Below are 24,936 nucleotides of genomic sequence, written 5' to 3' on the forward strand. Positions count from 1 at the left end.
ATTGAACAGGGGCGGATCCAGGAATCTGTAAAAGGGGGGGGGGGGGGATCAACTAATATTTCTGGTGCCACTTCCGGGTTTCATTTCATTTTTTCTTTTTATTTCTTTTGTTTTTAACGAAAAATAAGGGGGGGGGGGGCGTGCGCCGGTTGCGGCCCCCTCTGGATCCGCCACTGTTGAATCACATTAAAATTTTTTATGATGCATATTGTTTTGCCAGTATCCCCCCCCCCAAAAAAAAAATCCATATTAATATTCTGATCACGAAGGAAAGACAGTTGTATTAGACTGAATCCAACTCTTTTGATTGACGCTTAATAGTTCTGTTAGTTTTTTTCCCAATCAAATAACATCCCCGCGGAAGAAAAAAACAACAACTCGTATTTTCAGTTTCATCTGAGATGAAATGCAATTAACGGTTGAAGCTTCTTAATGATAATTTGTCAGGGGATGGGTATGATAGACGCCATGTTAGTCCTCGCTGTCTTCATTGACGTTAATGCGACGGTACCCGCTGTGATCACGTCGTCTAAAGGTTCGCAGGATGATGACTCCAGCTGCCATGCGACCGCCAGACAGGCGAAAACGACTACTGCACCAATAGCCCACGCCCACCGCCAGTCATTGGTTGGATTTCTGTAAATAAAATGCGCAAGCACGTCACACTGTTATTATACGACAGTGTAAACGTACACAGATTTGCACACTAATAAGGCAGTACTATATGTACTGGATATATTTAGCCAGATTCTCACTACTAAACATTCTTCTGATTATTTGCCTCTACACTTTTCTGTTTCTTTTGGGGGTGGGGAAGTGATATTTTCTATGCCTGCCCTTAAACATACAAACTTATCACTCATTTGGTAGTCTTTTGAACTTACATACGGATTGCCATAATGTGATTTTTTTTTAACTTTTGAGAAAAAATTAGAACCAAATCAAAACAAAATATCTCATTAAGACAAATACAAAAGTGGTATCTGATGGCAAGAAGAAACTGAATATTGCTATTCATATATCTAGGACATGGGGATTAAGAGTGCTTCTGTTGTTGTTCTGACATCTTTTTGAGGTAGTAGCCGATGATGGTAAGGGAGGTCATGTAGTTTAGCTATCAGAACAAGTTTCATATTCTGCCAGGTCATGTATTCGACAGAGAGATAAGATGATAATACACGAACTTTTTTTTTTTCATTTCTTTTGACTAGATGGATATTTACTTCACACGTTGTCCAAAATGTTAAGGGGACTGTACAGTACTGGTTGAGGTGGGGATTCATGCTTTGAACATTCCTAAGTAAGATAATGAGAAACCCCTTATGAAATATGAAAGAGCATGTAATTCTAAGAAGGATTCAACGTTTATTTGATGGAAATTGGTTTTTAAATGGCTGAGATGTCCAAACAGGTGATAATGATAAAAGGCCCACGCTTTATTAGGATCTCTTTGTTTCACCTTATTTTGGATATCTCAGCCACTTCAAAACCGATTTTCATCAAATAAACTTTTGATACCCCTTAGAATTGCATGCTCTTTGACATCTCATAGAGTGGTTTCTGAATATCTCGTAAACGTTAAAAGCTAAATCCTCACCTCAACCAGAACAGTAACACACCCTTTAATTTCCATGATTATCTTGGCCTTGATCTGAAACTGAATGAATGTGATGATATCATTTTAACATGAGGCCGGACTCATATCATATCCACAAATACACACATTTGCTGATGCAACTTACTGAAAATCTCACATTGGTTTTCCACGAACAACAAAGTTTGTTTAAATTTTACATTTCCTGCATTGACCTACCGAAGGGAAGATGATGATGCTTGGCCATCATCCTCTGAAGAACGTGCCCTGTTGAGGGAGAGGGGTCCGTTTGAGATGAGATGCGGAGCAGACCTCGTACCCCGGGGCTGCCGCCCGCTGCGACGAACACGTGACTGACATCCTGCGCGCAGCGCGAGGTTGGATCCTTGCTGTCGCACACGAGCACCTCACAGTGAACGAAAACCTGGTTAATGAAGACACGAGGCAATTAAATATCAAGTGGTTAAGCTCGTTACAGGTGTTCATAGGAGTGAGTCCTACCCGAAGGGGTGCTCCCACCTCCAACTTGGCATATATACGCGCAGTCTAAGTGTGTGGCACATAATATATTATTATGATTTTCATGCTGATAACCATAATAGTCGTGGTTCTCAAAGTGTTTTAAAACACATTACCCGGTCACTGGAATCAAACCAATACGTACAATTCACCCTACCTCCCTGTCATGTAGAGTATACCAAGCACACTATCGGTTCCTGCGTAACATCATGCCGACATGAACCACAGTCGCTTTCAGCTTCCTGGCGGGTGCTGGCATACGAAGAAAAGTAAATGGATATTTCATTTCCTTCATAATCATCAAGCCTCGAGTGTTTGATAGCATTGACTGACCTCTGGATTTTCCTTGATGAACGTGAATGCATCGATGATGAACGTTGAAATGATGGGTCGCTATGATACAGAATCTGCCGCGTTGGATCCTCTGCACATCTAAAATAGGAACACGAAACTTCAAGAGTACAACTCTACTTGTGGACTTTTATTATGTTGGACTCGCTCGCATTTCTAGTGAAAATCTTTGAGCAAACTAACTCGATATCGCAAACTTTTAAAGGGGATAGCTAGTAAGTGATCAGTGGGAATCAGTGGGAATGCTGCGGGATGATTGTTCCGATCCTTGTGAGATTCATTTAAGAGTACATTATATATCTATTGTTCTGTGAAAATTATTTGCTTCAGAATGATCTCATACTCAAGTAATAAGCAGTTAATGCCCGTCACTGTACAGGAATGGTAACCTAGAAACATTAAGCTTCACATTACTTGAATATGAGACCATTCTGAAGTAAATGATTTTCACAGAACAATAATATATACTGTACTCTTAAATCAATCCCACAAGGATTGGAACAATCATCCCCAGCATTCCTACTGATTCCCACTGATCAGGTACTAGCTATCCCCTTTTAACTCTAGCCACGATCGATGCGTACTACAACTATCAAAGTTCATTAATGATTAGCGGTTAAACGTTTCATTTAAATGGTCATTGATTTTAGGTGCTGGATTGAATTTCAAAACATCTGCCTCTTCTCTTCTAAAGCTTTATGGTCTTACCCCTTTCTTTTTATTTCTGAAATAAGGATCGAACGGTCGTAAATCCAGTATTTTTTTTAACCATCTATGAATAAATTTTTTCCTGTAGTCACCCTCTTCTATTCAATTGGGTAATAAATCTTATATTACACACGACTTTTGGGTTTTAACAAATAAAAAATAAATAACAAAACCGGCCTATACACTGTTAAGCCCACGTCCAATATAACACGGATCCTCAAAGATCTACACGATGATCCGAAGTTCCGGGATAGTTTCGCCCTGGACGGGGTGATCCGGAATGTCTATGCATGCCCCTGTCACATAGACATGCCGAACCACCCCGGGAAAAATCCGTGTTGACGCCTTGGGCATTCTTGGATATGCGGGAGGCCAACACGGCAACATTTGGAGGTCAAAAACGTCCGGGCGTCATCCGAGGCCTGCCGTGTTGGCAGAGCAATCCGGGATGGTCCTTATGGCCGCTGCTGTAGCTGCCGTATTGGTCCGTGTAAGCGCCGTGTAGATGCCGTGTAGATGCCGTGTGTACAGTCATTCAAGGCTCGTCGACGCTCCATCCAGGGCGAAACTATCCCGGAACTCCCCGGATCATCGTGTAAATCCGCGAGGACCGTGTTTAGTGACTGGGGCTTTCTTTGCCCAGGGATAGACAAAGGGGTTATTGCATGCCTCCCTTCCTATCGCCGTATTAAGGCAGCTGTACTTACCCCTCGGAGAGGAAGGTATAGCTTTTCCGATTATTCGGGTGTGGGGTCGGAGTGGCCCAACACTTTTCAACAAAGACGGAAAGACCACCGACAGACATCAGATTGACGGCGAAGTAGAGTGGATCACCAAGTCCGACCTCGGCCTGGTCATCGTCGACGACCTCGTTGAAAGTTTGGTCCGTGTAGCGATCGAGACTGAGTGAAAAATTGCCGTAGCCGACTTCCCATATGGATATTTTGCCTGTAATTGGAATGAAACTCTCGCCAAGGACTTGGCGGCGATCGAGTTCGCAACGAACGGAGATCTGCAAGGCGTGCTCTCGAGTAATATTCGTGCCGGGTATGGGTTGTTGCAAGTTGTATGTCACCACATTGGAGAAAACAACAAAACGATTGTTGACCTGAAATTGAAGTTCACATCCAATATATTATCATACAAATTTCACATGATCAGAAACTCATCCAGAACAAAAGCTCTGCACATTCGTTTCCTGTAGGGACTGACTTGTGGCGAAATTCAGTATGGGCCTTTAGTCATTGACAGTATAATACCGGTGTTCTGTGACCCGCGGCAGGCAGCAATGACTTTTGAATCTTTCCCGTTATCTACACAGGTTAAACCATAAAACACAAGGACAGTGATTTACATTTACTGAGTTATCAACGAATGATCAAGAGGTCTCGTTATTCTACTCTCAGGAAAATCTATGTCCCATTCGATTTATATCTGCGAGTGGCCTATGGCTACCAATGGTCGAGAAAAGATAAACGCCATATAACATGAAGAACTAATCGCCTTGGTGTTGGTGAAAAACCTACGACATAACTTGGAAACTGAGCTATAGCAATTATAATTATGATTTCTTTGGAGTTGCTTTGGAGTTGCATTGAAACTACAGCTCCCCCCCCCCCCCCCACCATCCCGCCCCGTGGCATTGTGCTCCAGGGGATCCCCAGAAGGGGAATATGGTACGTTCTATAACCCAAGCGATAATATCTGCAGAGTTTGGTGAAAATTTGACCATGCATTTTCAAGAAGATGAAACTGTACAATCTAGACCCCAATGTAGACCCCACAGGGCCCAAAGGAGGGGGGGGGGGGTGGAGGCACCGCTGGCTCCGTCATGATCAAACTTAATACTGCAATCATCAATGTACTTACTCAGGTATTGACTTAGCTCTATCACTTTTCTGCTGTCCAGAAGACGATTTTTAAAGATTCCTTAAATTTAGGGGTTTGCCCCTCCCCCCCCCCCCCAACGCGGGGGCATAATGCCCATTTGAAAAAAAATTGAGATCAGGTGAGCTAATGACCCAAGACCACTTTAAAGATTAAGTCCCATATTTTCAATAACAAAAGATCCTTCTAGACCTTATCATTACATTCATCAAACGAGTAATAAAATGACTTAGAAGAACATGACCATAAGGAATGCCAATTTCATAGATATGGGTGATTTGAAACGCAAACCCCCCCCCCCAAAAAAAAAAACAAAAAAAAAAAAACACACACACACAAATATTTTCACTGGAGAGAGAGAAAAAAGTTTTCTTGAAGTATATCGAAACTCCATCATGTCCCTTGCCCCCATTGTAATGCCACTATAGTGACATCTTTGTTTGTTTGTTCGTTGCAGTAGAAATTGACATTTATAATGATGGCAAGGTCATCGGTAGGGTATTCTCCACTACTTTACCTCCATTTCAGTCTGGCAGGAATCGTATGTGGTCGAGAGGGCATAGTTGTGACTGTCGTGATCGAACGCCTTGCAATTTTTGTCCTCAAAGTGGATGTCGCCCTCATCGTTTCCTTCGCGGAAAAGGCTCTTATCGAAGAGAACAGTCATAGATGTAATGTCACACAGTACATTTACATCTATTGAAGAATAAGATTTGAGAGGGACAGATGAAACTCAAAATATAAAATGGTAAAACGAAGTTGTTACATACATTTACAATGAACTAGGAGTGAACAGGGAATACATCGATATTTAGATAATTACATTTGCTTTCTCTATTCATTCATTCATTCCCGAAATACTCATACCTCTATCATCCAATGATACATTTCTCTTTCATATTCTTTCATATTAACACATTATAGACATAAGCCTTGATAGTTTTGCGCTATATACATTGAGATAAACACGACAAATTTGTCAATACGTCCATTTCTGGACTCACCAAAGCACATGTATTCATTTACGACCTGAAACTCAGTGGTAAGATTAGCTAATTAAAATCAACATTTGAAATACTATGATAGATATACACAATTCATGTATTTTTTTCTTTTCACTAACCGTTGCTAAGTACGCGCACGTTGAACTTGGCACCAATACCCGTTGTGCTCCAATAGTTGTAATAGTGAATTGTCAATGTGTTGCCTGTAGATTTGACAGAATCGGGCAGGCTTGATCCCGTGGCATACAGTAACTGCGAAGACCCTGTGCTTGGACCATCGTGGACTCTCAAGTAGGCTGAACCTCCCAACCAGAAATCTTCAAACTCGAGTATCATGGCTGAATCTGCTGTCAGGTGCCAGGTGCATCGAAAGTTTGATCTACCGTAATCACTGTAGTCAGGAGTGGTCAGTGTGATGCTACGGTGATAACTGGTAAGAGAAATTACTCCACCACAGGACGGCATGGGGACATTTGAGTCCCATTCGGGAACATCTGCAAGTGTGGGAATTTGTACAAGTTTCAAAGGAGTGGATCCACGATATCTTCCAAAAGTATGTTTTCGAGGTTCAATAAAACCTATGCCGTACGTACATAATACGGGAGCATGAAACAACTATTCTCTTAGCGCACAGAGGCATTTGAGGCAGTATAACATAAGAAAAGATAATAATAACAAGATACATTGGAAGCAAGCTTTTCATTTACCGAAGGACTGATATGACACGATTTTTTTTTCCCCACAGGGTTTTGTCAAGTTATAGTCTGTGAAGAACTGACATTCATGATCTTGCCACCGCCCGTTACCTTTCTTTCATCCTTTGAATAGGTATAATAAAGTTGAGAGTAAGTTTGAACTACGAACGCATGAAGTCACATAGAGAATTATTATTTCAAGTTCTGTGATAATTCTTGTCAAAATTGAAAACAGTATTTACTTGAGAAGTAAAGAAGTAATGCAATAATCTTTGAAATGTGGAATCTGACCTCATAGACATTTTTTTTTTCCACAGGTCGGTACGTTGGGGTACTGTCCAGTAGCTAGCGAGTTTTTGTAGATAGAACATGTTCAAGCACCTTAACTGACAATATAATCTCCTATCGGTAGGATGAAAGTAAATTGTAATAGTAAGTACTTATATCCCATCTTTTCTAGTTAGTTCTCAATAAGCTTGGATAAATTCGCTCGAACGAGCAAAGCATGCCTCGAATGCATCCTTTAGGGACTCTTAAAAAAATGGGACTGTCCTCTCCCTAAACCATGCCAAACCGTGCTACCGTGGTACAGTATCTGGTTTATTCTGTTACGGTGCAGTCTGACACGGTTGACTTTATTTTGGACTGAACGCACCCTGTGGCACTATTGACATGCTGGCCAGCACCCCTCGCTGGTTGGCAGAGTCGCTCCAGTCTCCATCATAGAAGTAGGCAGTAAGGTAGTTGTTTGAAGAGTATATGACGGTTGAGTTGACTAAAGATCCAGCAGACATGTACGCAAGTTGTGTGGAGCTCTGGTAGTACTGGTAGTCGTGCACTTCAAACCTTGAGCTCGAATACGTGTCGAAATCAAGGAACACCATAGCCAGTTTATATCCGGAGGGACATGTGAAATACCAGTAGCATTCGTAGTAGTCATTGATCACCTCGGTTGGGTACGTGGGAGTGCTGAAGATGATGGATGGGGACGCGTGGTCGAGGTGGATGGCCTGGCCACAAGACTCAAAGACATCATTATTCCACGAAAATCCATCTGACAACAGATTTAAAAGGTGAGAGATCATTATTCACACAGATATCGTCTGAGATTTAAGATTCTGTGATAAATAGAACGTCTCCACTTCAAAACGTCAAGATTATAAAGAGAGAAACGGACACAAGATCATAATGTTCAATATTTGAGACTCGCAATTATCAACACGTGCCCTGTCAACGATATATTACAAATATAAAAGTATAAAGATCGGGGTCCACGCATATCAATTGGTAGGCAAAGCCTAGATAGAACCCTCGGTGGGTGGGGCAAAATGACATTATATCATCAATCCTCAATATTTTACAGCCTTTCCAACATTCAACCGAGGAATGGACTTTGGTGTTATAACGCCAGTACTACGAAGCGGAAGGACAGTGAAGACTTTTCCTAAGGAAACGTTGATTCCATTGGATTTGAGTTCAGTTTGGAATAAAGTTTTGTCCCATGCCAGAAGATAATCCTTTCTTTCACCTGATAGACTGACGTCTAGAAGAAAGCCCCGTCCGTTTCTCCCAGAAGAAGTATCGTCGAGAAAGAGCGAGAGACCTCCATTAGTTGAAACAACAGTGGACTCATTGATGTTGCCACGAAGATGCGAGAGTTGTTGGCTAGAGGTGCGGGAAGACGGATTGTCATAGATCCTTAGGTATTCAGAGGAAGTAGTTTCCATGTTCTTCACACTCATCTCAACTTGTTTGCCCGCCTGACTGACGAGATACCACCAGCATTCGATGAAAGCATTGGCGGACGATGGATAGAAGTACTGCGGGGAGTGCAATCTGGTTCTCGGGGAGTTGTCGCTGAGGTGAAATGTTCCGCCGCACGATCCCTCTAATGAGCTCGGTATAGACGCGGCATCTGAAAAAAGAAAATTAAAGAGCAAACGGAAAGGTTTTGTTTGTTTCATTTTCCATCTATACTGGACAGGACGGTCAGTTAACCCATATTCAGCTGCACTATCATAGTTATTACATATCTATAATAACTATTGTTCCCATTTCGTGTATTTAACAACAGTTAACATTGATTATACGGATTCAAAGTTTTACAGTGGTTGTTTCTATCTCTAACTCATATCTTAAAACTATTTCCAAGAACTAATGATGGATTTTTGTTTCATATGCAAATGTTAAATTATGCCTTTAACTGGTACCACGATTTTATGCCCTGTCGAGAGAAAAATTGGGTTGCCTCTTCTGGACGGGACGACATGATAACACCCCAACATCTCTCAGCAAGACTCATTGGACTCCGAATCTGAGCCCGAACTATAGAACCATTTGATTGCAAGGCAGATACACTACCGACTGAGCCGCCTCGCTGCCAGCGGTATCATGAACGTAATATGACTAGATATCGCAGAACAATTCTTCTTTTTAGATATAAATTATGTGATTTCGAAGAAGCAGTAAGGTTTGAAAGTTTTTCAAAGATACCGCGTTTCACGCTTTCAATATATTCTTAAATAATGTGTTGGTCAGTTGGTTGTGTTTTAAGGGGCTTGTTTGTTTTTCGACAAATCGATTGCAATCTGGTTGCTGTGTTTCGTTCTTTTAAACATTCATTTACCTGTTATTGTAATTTCAGCCATCAATCCAGGCCCGTTAGGATTAGAGCTACCGTCATAATACCGTATGGAAAGACCCCCTCGTGAAGATATTATAGATGTTCTGGATTCGACGCGGCCGGACAAACTTGAGATCTGGTAGTAAGAACTCATGGAAGACGAGTGATCGTAGATGTATACGGATTCGGATGATGTGGTGTCCAGGTCTAGCGAAGTAAAGAAAAGCTCCCGGCTGGAGGGGCTGCTGAGATACCACCAACAATCCACATCAGCGTTGGATTTCGAGAAGACAGGAGTGGACATGGGGATGGGTGAAGTGGTATTGGATATTGAAATTGTTCCTCCGCAGGATGTAGCAAGAGAGGTAATGGGACCATCTGTAGTTATAACAAAACCAGCGTGTTACCTCTCATGCCATCTTCACGAAAATTACTTTGGGATAAGCTACATTACCAAGCTGAAATAGCATATTTATACTCTCGTAGCATGTTATACTGTTATCCTACAAGATTCCGGGTACTGCAATTCTGAACAGAGACGGCAATGTATAAGGGAACTCGATTATATCATTGGTGGACATCTGCAAAATTCACTATCTTGTTTCATGATGAATCTCTCTGGGCACTTTCTCAGATTGTCATATTATAATCACACCAAAAAAAAAAAAAAAAAAAAAAAAAAAAACAAAAGGAGAAAAATGTAACAGTCGAATTGGAGTTTACACATATGTTAATTCGCATAGTACAGATATTCTGATATCAGACATCATTTCCGAACTTAATGTGATACTCGTCTCTTCCAAGATGTCTTCTGATTGTTTAGTGAGTAGGTTTTGCTTTCTTCTTACTTCGGTGACTACTTGTATTTGATAGGGTTTTCTGTCTGTATGTAGTAGTGAAGTTGTAGGTGAGGAAATATCTTCCTAAATCGAGTACTAACTGATACATAAGACACAATCCTATACCAGACTTTGTTCAGTAATACATGTACGAACAGTTACTATGCTAAAGGGATGTGATTAGCTACATCAATCTGTGTTTAAGTATGAAATTCATACAGAAAGCAAATCAAGTTCAATTTTCATTTGTACTTGAATTAAGTTCATGATGTTTTGTGGATTCAATTGACATCTTGATCTCTTTATATTTATATTTAGCTTACGACATTGTAGGCTTTGGTCAAAGTATCTTAAAAACAAACACTGACAAAGATCTATACAGAAAAAGTCTTTAGCGGTCAAACATTGTGTTGGATGACAAGAAGAGGATAAGAATGAGGACGGGCTCTTATGACCTGAAAGAATATAATTTAGGCACCTAAGGCACACAGGTAATTCATACTCCATTCATGCAAATAAATAGCAAGTTGTAGATAAGTGTGTAAGCACAGTATTAATTCGTAGTTTTGAAGAGGATGTGAAATTCATAAATCGATGATATCTGTTGTATATTCTTTGCTACTCTAGGAGCGAAAAGAAAATGAACCTACGTGCCGTTTTTGTGATCTCTTTCTGTAAAATGATTTTGATGAACATTAAAATTTCGTTCATCACAAGGAAAGCAAATATTGTCAAACAGCAGACATCATTCCTAAAGAGCTAGATTTATTCACTTTTTATTTGAAAACGGCCTTACCTGTGTATCGAATTTCAGCCGAAAACCCGGGGCCATTTTGACCGGTGCTGCTATCAATGTATCTTATTGTGAGATCTCCTCCTGAAGATATCACGTTAGTCGTATCGTTCAGCTGGCCCATTAGATGCGATATTTGATAAGACGAACTGTATGAAGATGGATGTTCGTAGATATCGACATACTCATATGTATTTGTACTGAAGTCCAGTATAGTTAGATGAACGTACTGGCCTGCCGGTCCATTGATGTACCACCAGCAGTCCACGTCAGTGGAGGTGTCCGACGTAAAGTGAGGAGTAGAAAATGGTATGACTGCCAATGGGCTATTCATGTATACTGTTCCTCCACATGACTGTGCCAGCGAGGTCGGCTCCATATCTGCATAGCAATCACAGCAAATAGCTAAGATTCCTTTGAACTCCAACGATCATTCATGTGTTCTGCGTGTCGGAAAGGGGTGGTGTGTATGTGTTCGTTGTTGTTTTTGTCTCTGTTTTACTTTTTTGTGCCATGGGTTGGTGCTGGTATGGGACTTTAACATTTAGAAAATATGTTAATTCTATGAAAAAAAGACACATTTTGAAAATGAATTAAGGTCTATAGTGTAGTGAAATTCTGTTTATATTTGTGGAGCCTGATCTATTAGGGTTGGAAGAAGAACATATTGAAACCAGAATGTCGCTATGGCGACCGGTATGCCTCCACCATATTGCATTACTCTCCAATTGTATAGGTCTACAGCAGGCTTATGATTATATTGTCCATGTGAGACAATGAATTAGCATGACTGGCAAATAATCATTATGAAATATTTGGTAATCATGCACCAATTTTCATGACAATACTTTGATCCATTTTCCAACTATGGAAAACATGTGAATTTTAGCATTTACATTGGACCCTTGGTCCATGGCCCAAAACTTTTCCTACATAGTCATTATGTCGACACGGTAGTGCATGCACAAAATTGCATATATACCAAGTTTAGTGACACTCTTAAGTGTATACATTCAATCATTTCCAGGGTATAGTGAAAATTGTGTGATATCAGCATCAAAAAGTGTAGTTTTAGCATTGACTGTTGACCCCTGACGTTTGCTTCAGGCCCAAAACTCCGAGTGAATCAATGTCAGACAATACATGTGTTAGTAATGAGTTTCATGAAGAAACCTTGAGCCATTTCCGAGATATGGAGTAAAAAGGTTAAATTTCGGCATTTTAACGTGACCTTTGACCATAGACGCAAAATCTTCTCTGGGAAATCTTAATCTGGTAATTCATGCGTACACTAAGTTTCATGAAAATACATTCAGTTATTGCAGAGGTATAAAGGGAAATAGTGAAAGTTAGCATTTGACCTTGAACTTTGACATTTGACGTTGAATATGTTCGTCCAAAAGTTGATAGGCACAGTTTAGCCATGCTGGAAAGAACACAGTGTCCCACACAGTGTTCACAATGTGTTCACAAAGTCGACACTGTGATAACGATCGAATTAACAGCAGCGGTTTTTCACAGAGAGTTCACATAACAAAGAGCTCGATTTCTACAATTTTTATTGAAAATTACCTTACCTGTGAATCGAATTTCAGCCGAAAACCCGAGCCCATTTCGACTGCTGCTCCCATCAATGTATCTTATTGTGAGAACTCCTCCTGAAGATATCACGTTTGTCGTATCGTTCAGCTGGCCCATTAGATGCGATATTTGATAGGACGAACTATATGAAGATGGATGTTCGTAGATATCGACATACTCATATGTATTTGTACTGAAGTCCAGTATCGTTAGATGAACGTACTGGCCTGCTGGTCCATTGATGTGCCACCAGCAGTCCACGTCAGTGGTGTCCGACGTAAAGTGGGGAGTCGACATTGGTATGACCGCCGATTCGTTAGTCACGTATATTGTTCCTCCACAGGACTCTGCCAGCGAGGTCGGATCCATATCTGTATAGTCATAACATTGAACAGTTTCCTTTAAACTCTAACTATAATTCATGTGTTCTGCATGCGTATTGGGAAAGGGTGTAGTGCATGTGCTCGTTGTTTGTGTTTATTCGTTGTTGTTTTGGGGGTGTTTGTTTCAATTTGTACTGTGGGTTGGTACATCTACTAATAGCATTATTTAACCTTTAGACATGTGGGCTAAAAAATATTAATTAAATTCGAACTACATCAAGGACAGGCCAATTACATGATGAAACAAGGAACTGGTACTGCCATTACTAATGTGATACCTTACTCAAACTCGATTACGAAAATATAGCTCTCTGTCATTATCAGGAATTATCCAAACCTTTGTGATTTTGAGAGGAAGAGCTTGTGAATTTTCCAAAGATGTGAATCATGGCCGACAAGACTGACCTAACTGCATGGTTTATTGTACACCTGTTACAGAGAGTAGCCATACCTGTGGAGCGTAATTCCACCTGGAATCCTCGACCATTGGCACCGCTCGAGAAATCATCGAAGAAAATGGTTAGTCCGTTTCGTGAAGAGGTAATCGGTGATATCTTCATGTCGAGGTGAGTTCTTACGAAAGAAACTTGATAGGGTGAATACGTTGAATGGTACTGATCATAGATAGAGACAGATGAATGGACTGTTTCCACGTCAAGCCATGTGAGCTTCACTTGTTCTCCAGATGAAGCAGACACGTACCACCAGCAATCCACGTAGCCGCTGGAAGTCGGAAGGTCGTAGTAAGGAGAGTTTACCGTCAAGTTTGGCATGGCGCTGCTCAGACTGATTGAAGCACCACAAGACCTTGGTCCCGGGTGAGAAATAGGGTCTGTAATCAACGAAATATTGATGCAACTTGCAATGAGATTTCAGTTTGCAGGTGGTAAATACTGGAAGAGCAAGAGTGAAGTGATAATTATATTAAGATGAGGAATAATAATAGGGCAAAAGAGAAAATTGTCAACCTGCGGTGCTTATTGAGAGAGATACATCATAATTATAGTTCACACTCAACAAGGTTTGATTTATGATGCCAAACCGACCATTTACAAAAAATGATGCATTTCCAGAGAAATATCCACGACGGGCATATCACATCAGTAGGTATCTTATCACCCATTTCGTCAGATACATATATATATATATTTTTCTGACAAAGTTGCTCTCAGCCAATCAGATGCAAAGATTTCAGTAGCTTAAAACAGTTTGTCAGTAATAGCATCTGACAAACTGTTTGATGAAATGCACCTCAGAACACCACATGGGTGTATGTATTGCGATTTCATTTGAATTCGTTAAACGTTTCCTCTCTTGAATTACTGGCGAGGTTTGAAGATTTGATGTATACTAGTTCTCTCCTGAGAGGCACTTTCACTAGTACTGTATTAGCAGATTTTGCGATACACTAAACGATAATTTATTATATACCTCCGCCATGCAAGGAGGTTGTGTTTTTGCCGGCGTTGGTTTTGTCTGTCTGTCTGTCTCCAAAATAACTCAATGTTGTGAACGGAATTGGATGACTGCTGACAGGAAAAGTCAATAATGGCACAAGGAACAGATGATTGAATTTTGGTAGTGATCTGGGAAATTTTATGAATTTTTGAAGGAGTTTTTAAAAATCTTATGGTAAATAGGGTCAAAGAATTTGGGAGTTCAAGCTGCTCGTATTTGAGGTTTGCATACGCGCACCATAAAATAGCGCGCGCATGCTCTGCTCAAGGCGCCGCGCAGCAGGGAGCTGATGATGTAAACACAAGGCAATGGGGGGGGGGGGGGGTTCACACGTACACCAATTAGCGGGATACAAATCTCGAGATTTGCATCGCGATCGGTATCTCCAGTTTTTTGCACGTGTGGACAGAAAAAACCCGATAATTAGCGGGATAAGCATCGCGATGCTTATCCCAAGAAATCTTGCCCTAGTTCATCAATTAGCGGGATAATTCGCCCCGCGCTGGTACGTGTGAACGGTCGGGATTAGAATCTCGAGATTTTATATCCCATCATACCTCACCTCTTGCACCTCTTTGGCGCACCACAAAAACCGCGCGCGAACCACACCACTGACGCGCTAAAAACAATGGACAAAAGAAAGTGCGCGCAGGTAGTGATAGAGAAGGGCGCTGTGAGACCCAGTTTGCAGGCTTTGCTGTTATCTCTATCGGCAATTAGCGGGATAATTCTGTACGTGTGGACGCTCGCAAAAAAACTCGAGATTCCGAGCGCGATCGCTATCCCGCTAATTTGGTGCATGTGGACGCTCGCAAAAAAATCTCGAGATATGGAGCGCGATCGTCATCCCGCTATTTTGTACGTGTGAACCCGGCTTTTATCATTGGAAAATTGGGCGATTTTGAGCATGCGTGCATGGTTGGAAATGAGCTGCTTGGCGGATGTTTGTGCCCTGCGAGTGCTTTTCTAGATGGTGTATGTTTTCATCAAGAGTAAAAGAAAAACACAAACATTTGATTTCTTATGCTTGAAACATCGTAATAAGATATGCAGCAGTCTATGCTGTCACCATATACAGTCAATTAAACCTGGGCCCTGTTGCATAAAACCCTTACCGCTGGACTTACCGCTCCTTTCTAGCGGTAAGTCTTCAAATTAGCGGTAAATTTTATAATCCTTGATGCTGATTGGCTGTGACGCCTAATTTTGACGGTAGTTACCATTGAAATTGAATGGTAAGTTTTATGCAACGGGCCCCTGGTCGTCTATTGCAATCATGATAAATTATAGCTATCTCGATTTAAGTTAAATAGTGGCAACTTTTTTTTTTTTTCTGCAAAACTGGTTTGGAAGGGACCAGAATGACATGCTGTAGATCTGGAGAAATTTAGACAAACCTGTTATTGCTATGTCTGCAAGAAAGCCCTTGCCGTTGCTACCCGTGCTGTAGTCATCAAGCGACAGCGTTAGTCCGCCTCGACTGGACACAAAGGGTGAGATATCCTCATAGCTGATGTCACCCTGGAAAGATGATACCTTATATGATGTTGACCTTGGATAGTCGTAGAGTCGTATATACTCTGAATATGTTTCCACATCTCTCCATACCAACTCAACCTCCTTACCGCTGGGTGCAGACATATACCACTGGCAATCCACTTCGCCGCTAAAAGTTGTTAGGTTGTAGTAGGGCGAGTTAAAAGTCAAATCTGGCATGGCGCTGCTTAAACTGATTGAACCACCACACGACCTCGGTCCAACATACGGTTTAGGATCTAGAACAAGTCATGTGAGATGAATACAATGTATCAGTTATGATTGGGCCACTAAGCGGTGCATTCGTATGGGTTGTAAAGAGTCAGAAGACTCTGTAAACTAAAAACGAAACTGTGCATTATTGTGATCATTATTTTTTTGGTAATTGCGGGTTGTCGACAAAGGTACGTATATAGGGCATATATATTTCTTAAAATACATTATGGAAAATGATTATGTGCATATCTTAAAGCAAGAAAAAAAAATCAGTTATCATTAGAAAAATGGCAGTCATACCTACAAGGAGAGTTTCTGCTGTTTAAAATTATTTTTATCATGTTCAAAATTCTCTGTATTTCCATGAGGTTTTTTAAACTTGTTCTTCCATTTTCATATATTTTTATTTATTCTTTATACTCACTGTTTTCGGGTGACCTCAAATCATTATTCATGGGCTAAAAAGTTGTTTTACTTTACTGTTCATTTAGTTACAAAATGCTGTCATTCCGTTACAAAATATTCATTTCATCGACGAAATGACTGATTTCGTTACGAAATATTCCATGCGATACTTGGCGCTCCATGTTTTTTTTGTCCATAGTTCAAACCATGGTTTTATTTGTACCACCTTCGTGAATTCGGGCCTATAATTCTTTCCAAACTTTCATTGTTTCGTCAATATGCTCTCACTGAGTCTGTGCATATTGGGATACTTTCACATCAAACAAGTAAGTGGTGATCAAGACAGACTTATACAGACGTATACGTTACATTTTATCACTATACATCAGTCTGTAATGAATTGAGAGTGTACTGACCTGCCATAACTATGTCTGCAAGAAAGCCTTGGCCGTTATAACCCGAGCTATAGTCATCGAGATACACCGTCAATCCTCCTCGGCTGGACACAAGAGGTGAGATATCCCAGTAGTTGACGTCGCCTCGCAGCGATGATACGAAGTACGATGTTGATGATGGGTAGTCGTAGAGTTTGACATACTCCGACGATGTCTCCACATCTCTCCACGTCAGCTCAGCCTCATAGCCGGCTAAAGCAGACACGTACCACCAGCACGAAGTCCTACCAGTTGAAGTTTGCTGGGAGTGGTAGTACGGTGAGCTGATGGTGATGTTTGGATTGCTCGCGTTCAATTCTCTCTTACCGCCGCACTGGGATAAACCTTGGCTGTCATCTTCAAAGGATGCAGAGAGAAAAAAAAACAACAGTGTTACAAATATACTTACATACTGGCAAATTCAGGCGCTTGTTACCAATGCCCGATTATCGTAGCAGGCAAAATAAGTTGAATCTGGGTCAGGGGCCCAATTAACATTTTCGTATACTCTCTAAAAATATCGAGTAAAAATATTCACTCTTAAAGAAGTGAATACAAAAAAGAGTGAATTAAGAGCGAAAGTAGTGTGAATTTTGAGTGAAGATGTTCATTTTTACTCAATTTGGAGTGACCTCAGGGATCACTCGAAGATTTTGGAGGGATCCCTGAGGTCACTCTAAAACGAGTGAAAATTTACATTTTCACTCTGAATTCACTCAAATTTCACTCAAAATTCACTCTTTTTTTGTATTCACTCCTTTAACAGCGAATATTTTCACTCGATTTTTTTGTAGAGAGTATATGGGGCAACTTCATTTGTTTGAGAGAATGGAAGAAGGGATAGGTGCAACTAGATTTTAACAGGTACTATAGTTGTATAGGCATGTATGAAGGTAAACAACGGAAATCCCATATTGAGTATTCTCCACCTCCACGTTACTTTGCCGATTACACACAGACTATTGCACATGCTGTCATTTTCTTGTGAATATCTTAGTAAAATTTTAATGTAGATATTCCTCGTACCACACGGACATCATGCGTATACCCTGTTTTTGTCGTGCAATACTTAAATATCGTGTTTTTCTTTAAACTTACTCAGCGAAAAAAGAGTAGGCCCTACCTAACTAGCCCTCCTATATTTGTATAGTTTTAAGTAGAGAACTGGTGAAACGAAGAATTGTTTCCTGTATGTCAATACAGCGCTGATGAAAACCTATTGAACGGATTGAAAGCTTGAACAAAAAAAAAATACCTGTTGAAATCTTATTACGTCGACTGCATCTTCCTTCTCATTTTTATATAGTTAGAAGGAAAAACAACACTGCTTTTGTACATAGTGTATACACGGATCCTTGTACCATAACACTGTCGTTGTTGATGATGCCTGAAGAAATATTATTTTTCAGCTACTAGTAAAATAGCGAGGGTCATAGACTTTGCTTCAGAAATTTGAACAAAAACTGGACGAAACCAATTGTGAATACAGAACAATTGATGTTTGATAAGTTGCTAGAAGGAAAAGTAAAAATCAAAGTTTACGGGGAAGGTTAGTATGATTCAGGTATCGTTAAACCCTCGTCCGTGGATGACAAAGCAGAATAGAACATGAAAGTACTTACCCGTTATACTCACTGTAAACTCCACTCCAGCTCCGATGACATCGCTCGTTGCATACAAACGAAATGTCGCCACATTGCCTGCAAAAACTGCGTCCGGGGGCAGAGGAGCTGAGTTTGAAAATATCGATATCTCATAGCTAGCATAGGGGCTATCGTGAACGTAGAAATACACGTTACTTCCCGTCTGCATGCTGTTGTAGGAAACCTTGAGGCGAGTACCTGGCGGGCTTGTAACGTACCAGTATCCAGTGTAGTAGACTGAGCTGGGATAACCACTTGAACTGACAGTCAGTGATGTCATATCCCCATCGAGTTCAATGACTCCCGCTGAGGAAACCAGTTTTTCGCCTCCATTAAGACGACCTGCCACAAACAAATGGAATATGAAAGCCAAGGTTTCTGAGAATCCGGACTGAAGTAGGCCTATTGTGTTTGCCCAGTGAAACTTTATTTTCCTTATAGTATTGGTACAGTATTAACTGTAGACACACACACATACACACACACACACACAAGCAGACACACACAGATATATTTATATTCATCTAAATAAATATATCCTTTGCTATGGAAGACTTAGTATTTGAGAGTTATATCAACGACGCGATAGACCATGTTGTTAACCAAGATAAAGACCAAAGTATTTTTCTCATTTGACCCTGATTTGTACAGCCAAGACGACGTCTCACAAGATCATTTACATATCGAGCGGCATTTATGTATAATAACCACCAGCTGCTCGATAAGCCTTAAATTTGAACGTTTTTCTAAGGATATGTACAAATTCATGAATCCCAGTTGCAATGTATTGTTTGCTGCGACGGGATAGCCGGGTTTATTTTGTTCTGTTCTGTCATGTAATGTTTGATTATGTGATGCCATGTATGTTTGTTGTAACCTCAAGCCCTGTATTTTTTTCTCATTCTTTTTCCAGTTTTATCTCTATGTATCATTCTGCCTCTTTGCATATTGTAAAGGCTTGTCTAATTATTATGTAACTAGACCCCATGGAAGACAAGTGGTGCCCGATTGCGGCACTGCTGAATATGGGCATTCCAGCCGTTTTAAACTGTATTTTTTTATATATATGTTTCTAACGACAATAAATACCTACCTACCTCCCTACGTCGGACCAAGAAGTCATTACTTAATGAAAAAAAAAAGAAAACCGCACACGCTAAAATATTCTAAAATACAGAATGAAATATTATTGACCTCTGACCCCAATCTACATAGCGAAGATCGCATTTGATCAAGAACTCGTTATTTCACGACATGATTCAAGTAACATAGTCTGTGTGTGACGTGTGCAAAAATGTTGGTGATAGGGCATATATTTGCCAACATACAAAATAAAGTATTTTGACCCTAATATTTACATATCAATGATGGTGTCTGATCAAGAAGTGGTCATCTATAAAATGATGTACTTGACATGGTCTAAAAGTGTGACAGGGCCTGTTCTCAAGCTATACGACCTCCACGATATGTACTGCACGAGTAACTAGCTCCTTACATCGAAGCCTAAGTATCAATTTCAACCATATTTTAGACGTAATCCCGAAATCAAATTGAAAAGCGCAAAGCACATTATGAATAGCCCAGAGTGTCAGCCACATCATATCAAAAGCTGGGAGAAGGGAGAAAATCGTTCAAGGATAAGTGAGGCACTGCTCAGTAATTGCTGTCATGTCATTGGCATTTCCTAAAAATTGACCGTCATAGAGTTAACATGTAAAATGGTCAAATTTTGCAAGCTTAACTTTAATCGATTTCTTCCGCCCTGATCATCAAATTGAAAACTTGGAGCTAAATTCGATTGACAATCTAATAAGCTACAACATACTGAAATCTGGGTGAAAATTGGTGAAGTATAAGTGAAAGACGCTCGAACAAATCTGAATATTGTATGACGTTATTTTGAATTTTTATTTTTTTTAATTCTTAGCATTTAATATTCGGAGCATTATGAAATCACGTCATGACAACCTAGCTGATTACTATTGAAGTTTTTGACTACCCAGAATGATACAGAAACGACATTTGGTAACGAGTTATGATCAGTCATTGAACATTTCCTCAAACTCACAAAATGGCGCCTAGATGACGTCATGCATGAACGACCTCAAAGAATAGGTTATTGGATATAAACATGGTTATATGACATTACCACGGAACATTTCATGTGATTCGGCTTGGAAATTCTTGAGATATAGCCCCCACAAGGTGTCCACAAACTATGGGCGAAAACCATGGACCACAGCAGCTAAATGTGTTAAAAATTGGTGATATACATAAGTTTGAAACTTCTGTATTTATGTATAAGAATATCAAAAATTTGTTACCACAGTCCTTTCAAAACTTTTTCGATTCCAATGCATACATTTAAACTGATTACCATTTACATAATCCAAAATCCCTTATAGCCACAATCACCACAGTGCGCAATAAGTACATGTAGGCCCTATGTATATAGTTTCATTTTTGCATTTTTTGTTAAATGATACAACTGTACCTACATTTACACTATTGTTTATAATTGATGAATTGACTTTTTTCGATGTTCTTCATGATATTTGTAAGTTTCTTCTCGTTTCACAACGGTTTGTGTCCAAGATCCTGAGATGGTCAGTATTCTCTCTATGTAGGCCTAATGGCGTGAGGCGGTCCATTGGTGTTTTGGCGAAAAGATTATAGTAAGCTCATTATATTCTCTATATGAACAGCCTGTACCTTATTCATAATTCTTCCAAAAATGCCTTGAACCAGATGGTGATATGGATCACCACCAAAAAGTATGTTCCTTCTCTCATTTCGGATCTTCCCTGAAAATCTCTTCCACATCTTTTCGGAACTTTTCGTATAAAATTGCGAACAGAAAACATGAATCAAACAAACAAATGACCATCAAAAGCATACTAGAAAAATCCTTTGCGAATGTAATGGTACTTTATGGAACTAAAGCACTACATTTACTAAGCTCTCATGAAGCGAAATTCGCATTTATTACGATACGAAGTCACCTGCCATTCCCATGCAATATAATGTTGGAAAAGGATATAAGATTGGCGATATGTGCATATAAATTATCATTAAATAGGTAAATTAAGGATCACAGCAGCGCTATTAAAGGAGAAACCAAATCGCAAACCTGTACTAACGAACATTTAAAAGTGTCAACCACAACGGGCTAGTTTTTTCAAACGCAACAGCATCGGTATATCTGTTGTGGTTATTCGCTTGGATTCTGTCAGAGTGGAAGGACCACTGCACCGAACCAGATCCGAACTTACCAATGTAACTGACTGTCATCTCCACTGTGGCGTCACTGACTGAGTAGTATGCGTCAAAGAGCACTCGAGCGTACGATTGAGCGTACACGGGATGTAGGATCTCATTTGTGTAGTGATATGCGTGGAAAAGAGTTTGTCCTCTTGAGTCGTATATATTGAGTTGATCTTTATAGCTGTTCAGATCTAACTGGCGAAACTTTAGGACGATCTTGGTATCAGCTGGACTGTGAATATACCAATTGCAGTAAGCCGCTCCGCCGCTGGGATACGTGTTGGTGGCCTGAAGGGCTGCCGTGGGAGAGGTCGGGTTAAGATGTATGGTGCCACCACATTGACCAGGGTAGACAGCGGCTATAGATATGCTCTCTGAAAGAAAATACGATAGAATGTTTGCAAAAAGTAAAACTTTCAGTGCGTTGCATTAACGTACAATGGTATGCGAGACGCGCGTTTATCATTATTTATTCATCATTTGTTCATCGTTATTTGTTCGCAAATTCTCCAACGTATAGTGATCTTCCATGATCCTGACATGCCTGAAGTGGAACAAAGGATTTAGGATATTCTTGTATCGAGGAAACAGGGAAATTTGATATGAAGAAATAAACGCAATGCAATTAAATGACATTTTCCGACTTAATAACAACAGTAGTAAATTCAAAATGAAATTCGTGTCATCTTAGGATCTAGGATGACATGAATTTCATTTTGATTATCAGTGAAACTTGGTTACATTTCGATTCGCCTCCGCTCTTTATTTTATCGAATTATCAAAAGAATTATCGGATCCAATCGAAAAGGAAGAAGAGGAGGGGTTGCATTCTATGTTGCAGATCATTTGCAGTTAAAGTACGTCACGATGTAGTGTTTGAAGAATGTGAGGTGTTATTTATTGAAATGAATAGCCGTGGCAGCAAAAATGCAATTATTGGACTATTATATAGGCCTCCGAATATTCAATTCCATCGATTTATAGAAAATCTTGAGTCGTGCCTAGGGAAAATAAGAAAATTAATTTCATGGGTGATTACAACCTCAATTTCTGCTTGATATTAACATCTCTGAGAGAGACATTAAGTCATTTTGATTTATTCGTATGGGTTTAGCTGTCACCACCAGAGTTTACCTGAAGTCCGAAACTTTGATAGATAATATTTTGTTTTCTTCCTATATTCATTATTCATAAGACGAACATGTATCACTCAAAAACCACCCATAATTTTAACGTGTCGCAGGGAAACTCAGAAGAGTATTGAACTGTTCAAACACGATTGATCTTTAAAAGATTGGATTAATGTGTTCAATGAGAATCATATGAACATTGCTTATGAAGAAGTTAATCACAAACTTCAGATTTATCATGAAAAAAAAAATCAATTTGTATTAAGAGCAAAATCTAGTTTCTGAAAGTCTGAAAATCTATGCATAACAAAAGCAATTATGAAAACAAAACAACGAGTCGTTTTATAAACGTCATTTTAAAAATCCAAATATTGAAAAACACCAATGTTAACAAAAATCGTTACAAATTCGCAAGCATAATTCGTGAGTCTCGTAAACTCGCAAATGTTATAGCCAAAGTATCTTCTAATTCTAATGCCACATGACGTATCATCAAGGTTATTCTAGGAAATAAACAAGATTCTTTTCCCAAGGCTGGGCTCACTTTTCATGGTAATAGAATTCCTTGCACAACTGATTATGCTTCATCATTCATTTCATTTTTTTTTTTCAGCAATATTGGTCCGCAATTATCAATAGAGACCCCTGATGCTGATCACGTGCATTTCGCAGATCCTCTCAGTACCATCAGGATTTTTTTTTGGTAACTCCCACAAATGTTACTGAAACTATCAATATTACTATTGCATTGAATTCGAGCACATCCCATAGCCATGACAGAATAAGTTATTCGTTGCTATAACATATTTATTCAATTGCAACCCTTTTAAGTCGTATATTTCATTAGTCTATCAAAACTTGCAAATTTTAAGATATTATATAAATAACTACCGCCCAATTTCTTTACCAGCTTACCCAAAACTTACAAGACATTATAGATTTTTCAAAAGTACACAGTGTCAAGTAATTTGAAGAATTAAAACCGTTAAGGTTTCATGAAAATTAATTCTACAGATTTAGCTCTATTACAAATTTAAAAATTCCGAACGCACTGTCAAATAAAAAACATGTGATTGGGGTCTTTTTAGACCTGAGTAAGGCACGTGATACCCCCAAACCAATTAATTTTGATGGAAAAATTCGTTCACATGGTATACGCGGTACTGCACTTTCATGGGTTCGATATCATCTCTCAAATAGAACACAATATGTTTCATTAAATGGCACAGAATTGCGTCTTATCTCAATCAGTCATGGAGTTACACAAGGCTCAGTTTTGGGTCTCTCAATTTTCATTTGTACGTAAATGGTATGCCTATTGCGTCACTTATATTATCATTATCTTATTCACTGATGACAATAACAATTTTTGTTTACATAATAACCTTGAACATTAGTTAACACTGTAGATTCCCGAAGTTTCTGAATGGTACAGGTGTAATAAACTATCCCTGACTGTCAAAAAATAAAACTCATTTCATAAAAAGATTTTATACATCATAATGATAGATTGGTTACTACTCCTTTCAAGGAATTTCCTTTTCCTTCCTTGAATTTCAAGGAGTATTCATTGATGAAAATCTAAGCTTGACTGCTCATAATCAGAATGATTACTATATTTTAAGCTCCATGTCTAAAGACCCACATTTATTAAACCTCTAAGTACTGTATTTCTGCTATATCATACCATGGTATTGCCGTATATCTCCTACTGCAATAGTCAAGGCCAATTGCGGTGAGACTAAAGTTAATCCTGTTTTATAACCCCCCCCCCCAAAAAAAAAACAAACAAACAAACAAAAAACAGTCCGCATTTGGACAGGATCATTCTATTTCACAAGCTGAAAAAGCTAAAAGTGACTGATATTAATGC

At 39.5% G+C, this 24,936-nt stretch overlaps 1 protein-coding gene across 1 annotated transcript in view; it reads right to left on the bottom strand.

The window, feature by feature from the left end:
* Nucleotides 1–443: 443 nt before the first annotated feature.
* The window catches only part of LOC140236341 (cubilin-like), a 30,582-nt gene continuing 6,089 nt past the window's right edge, over nt 444–24,936 (bottom strand). The window contains 16 exon segments of the mRNA XM_072316298.1: nt 444–636; nt 1,814–1,958; nt 1,961–2,018; nt 2,447–2,493; nt 2,496–2,545; nt 3,880–4,280; nt 5,577–5,755; nt 6,183–6,557; nt 7,414–7,812; nt 8,287–8,673; nt 9,511–9,759; nt 11,017–11,282; nt 16,093–16,210; nt 17,009–17,383; nt 18,649–19,011; nt 21,942–22,307. Coding sequence (XP_072172399.1) covers nt 444–636; nt 1,814–1,958; nt 1,961–2,018; nt 2,447–2,493; nt 2,496–2,545; nt 3,880–4,280; nt 5,577–5,755; nt 6,183–6,557; nt 7,414–7,812; nt 8,287–8,673; nt 9,511–9,759; nt 11,017–11,282; nt 16,093–16,210; nt 17,009–17,383; nt 18,649–19,011; nt 21,942–22,307 — 3,971 coding nt within the window.

Source organism: Diadema setosum, chromosome 12 (genome assembly GCF_964275005.1).
Source record: "Diadema setosum chromosome 12, eeDiaSeto1, whole genome shotgun sequence".
Lineage (NCBI taxonomy): Eukaryota > Metazoa > Echinodermata > Echinoidea > Diadematoida > Diadematidae > Diadema > Diadema setosum.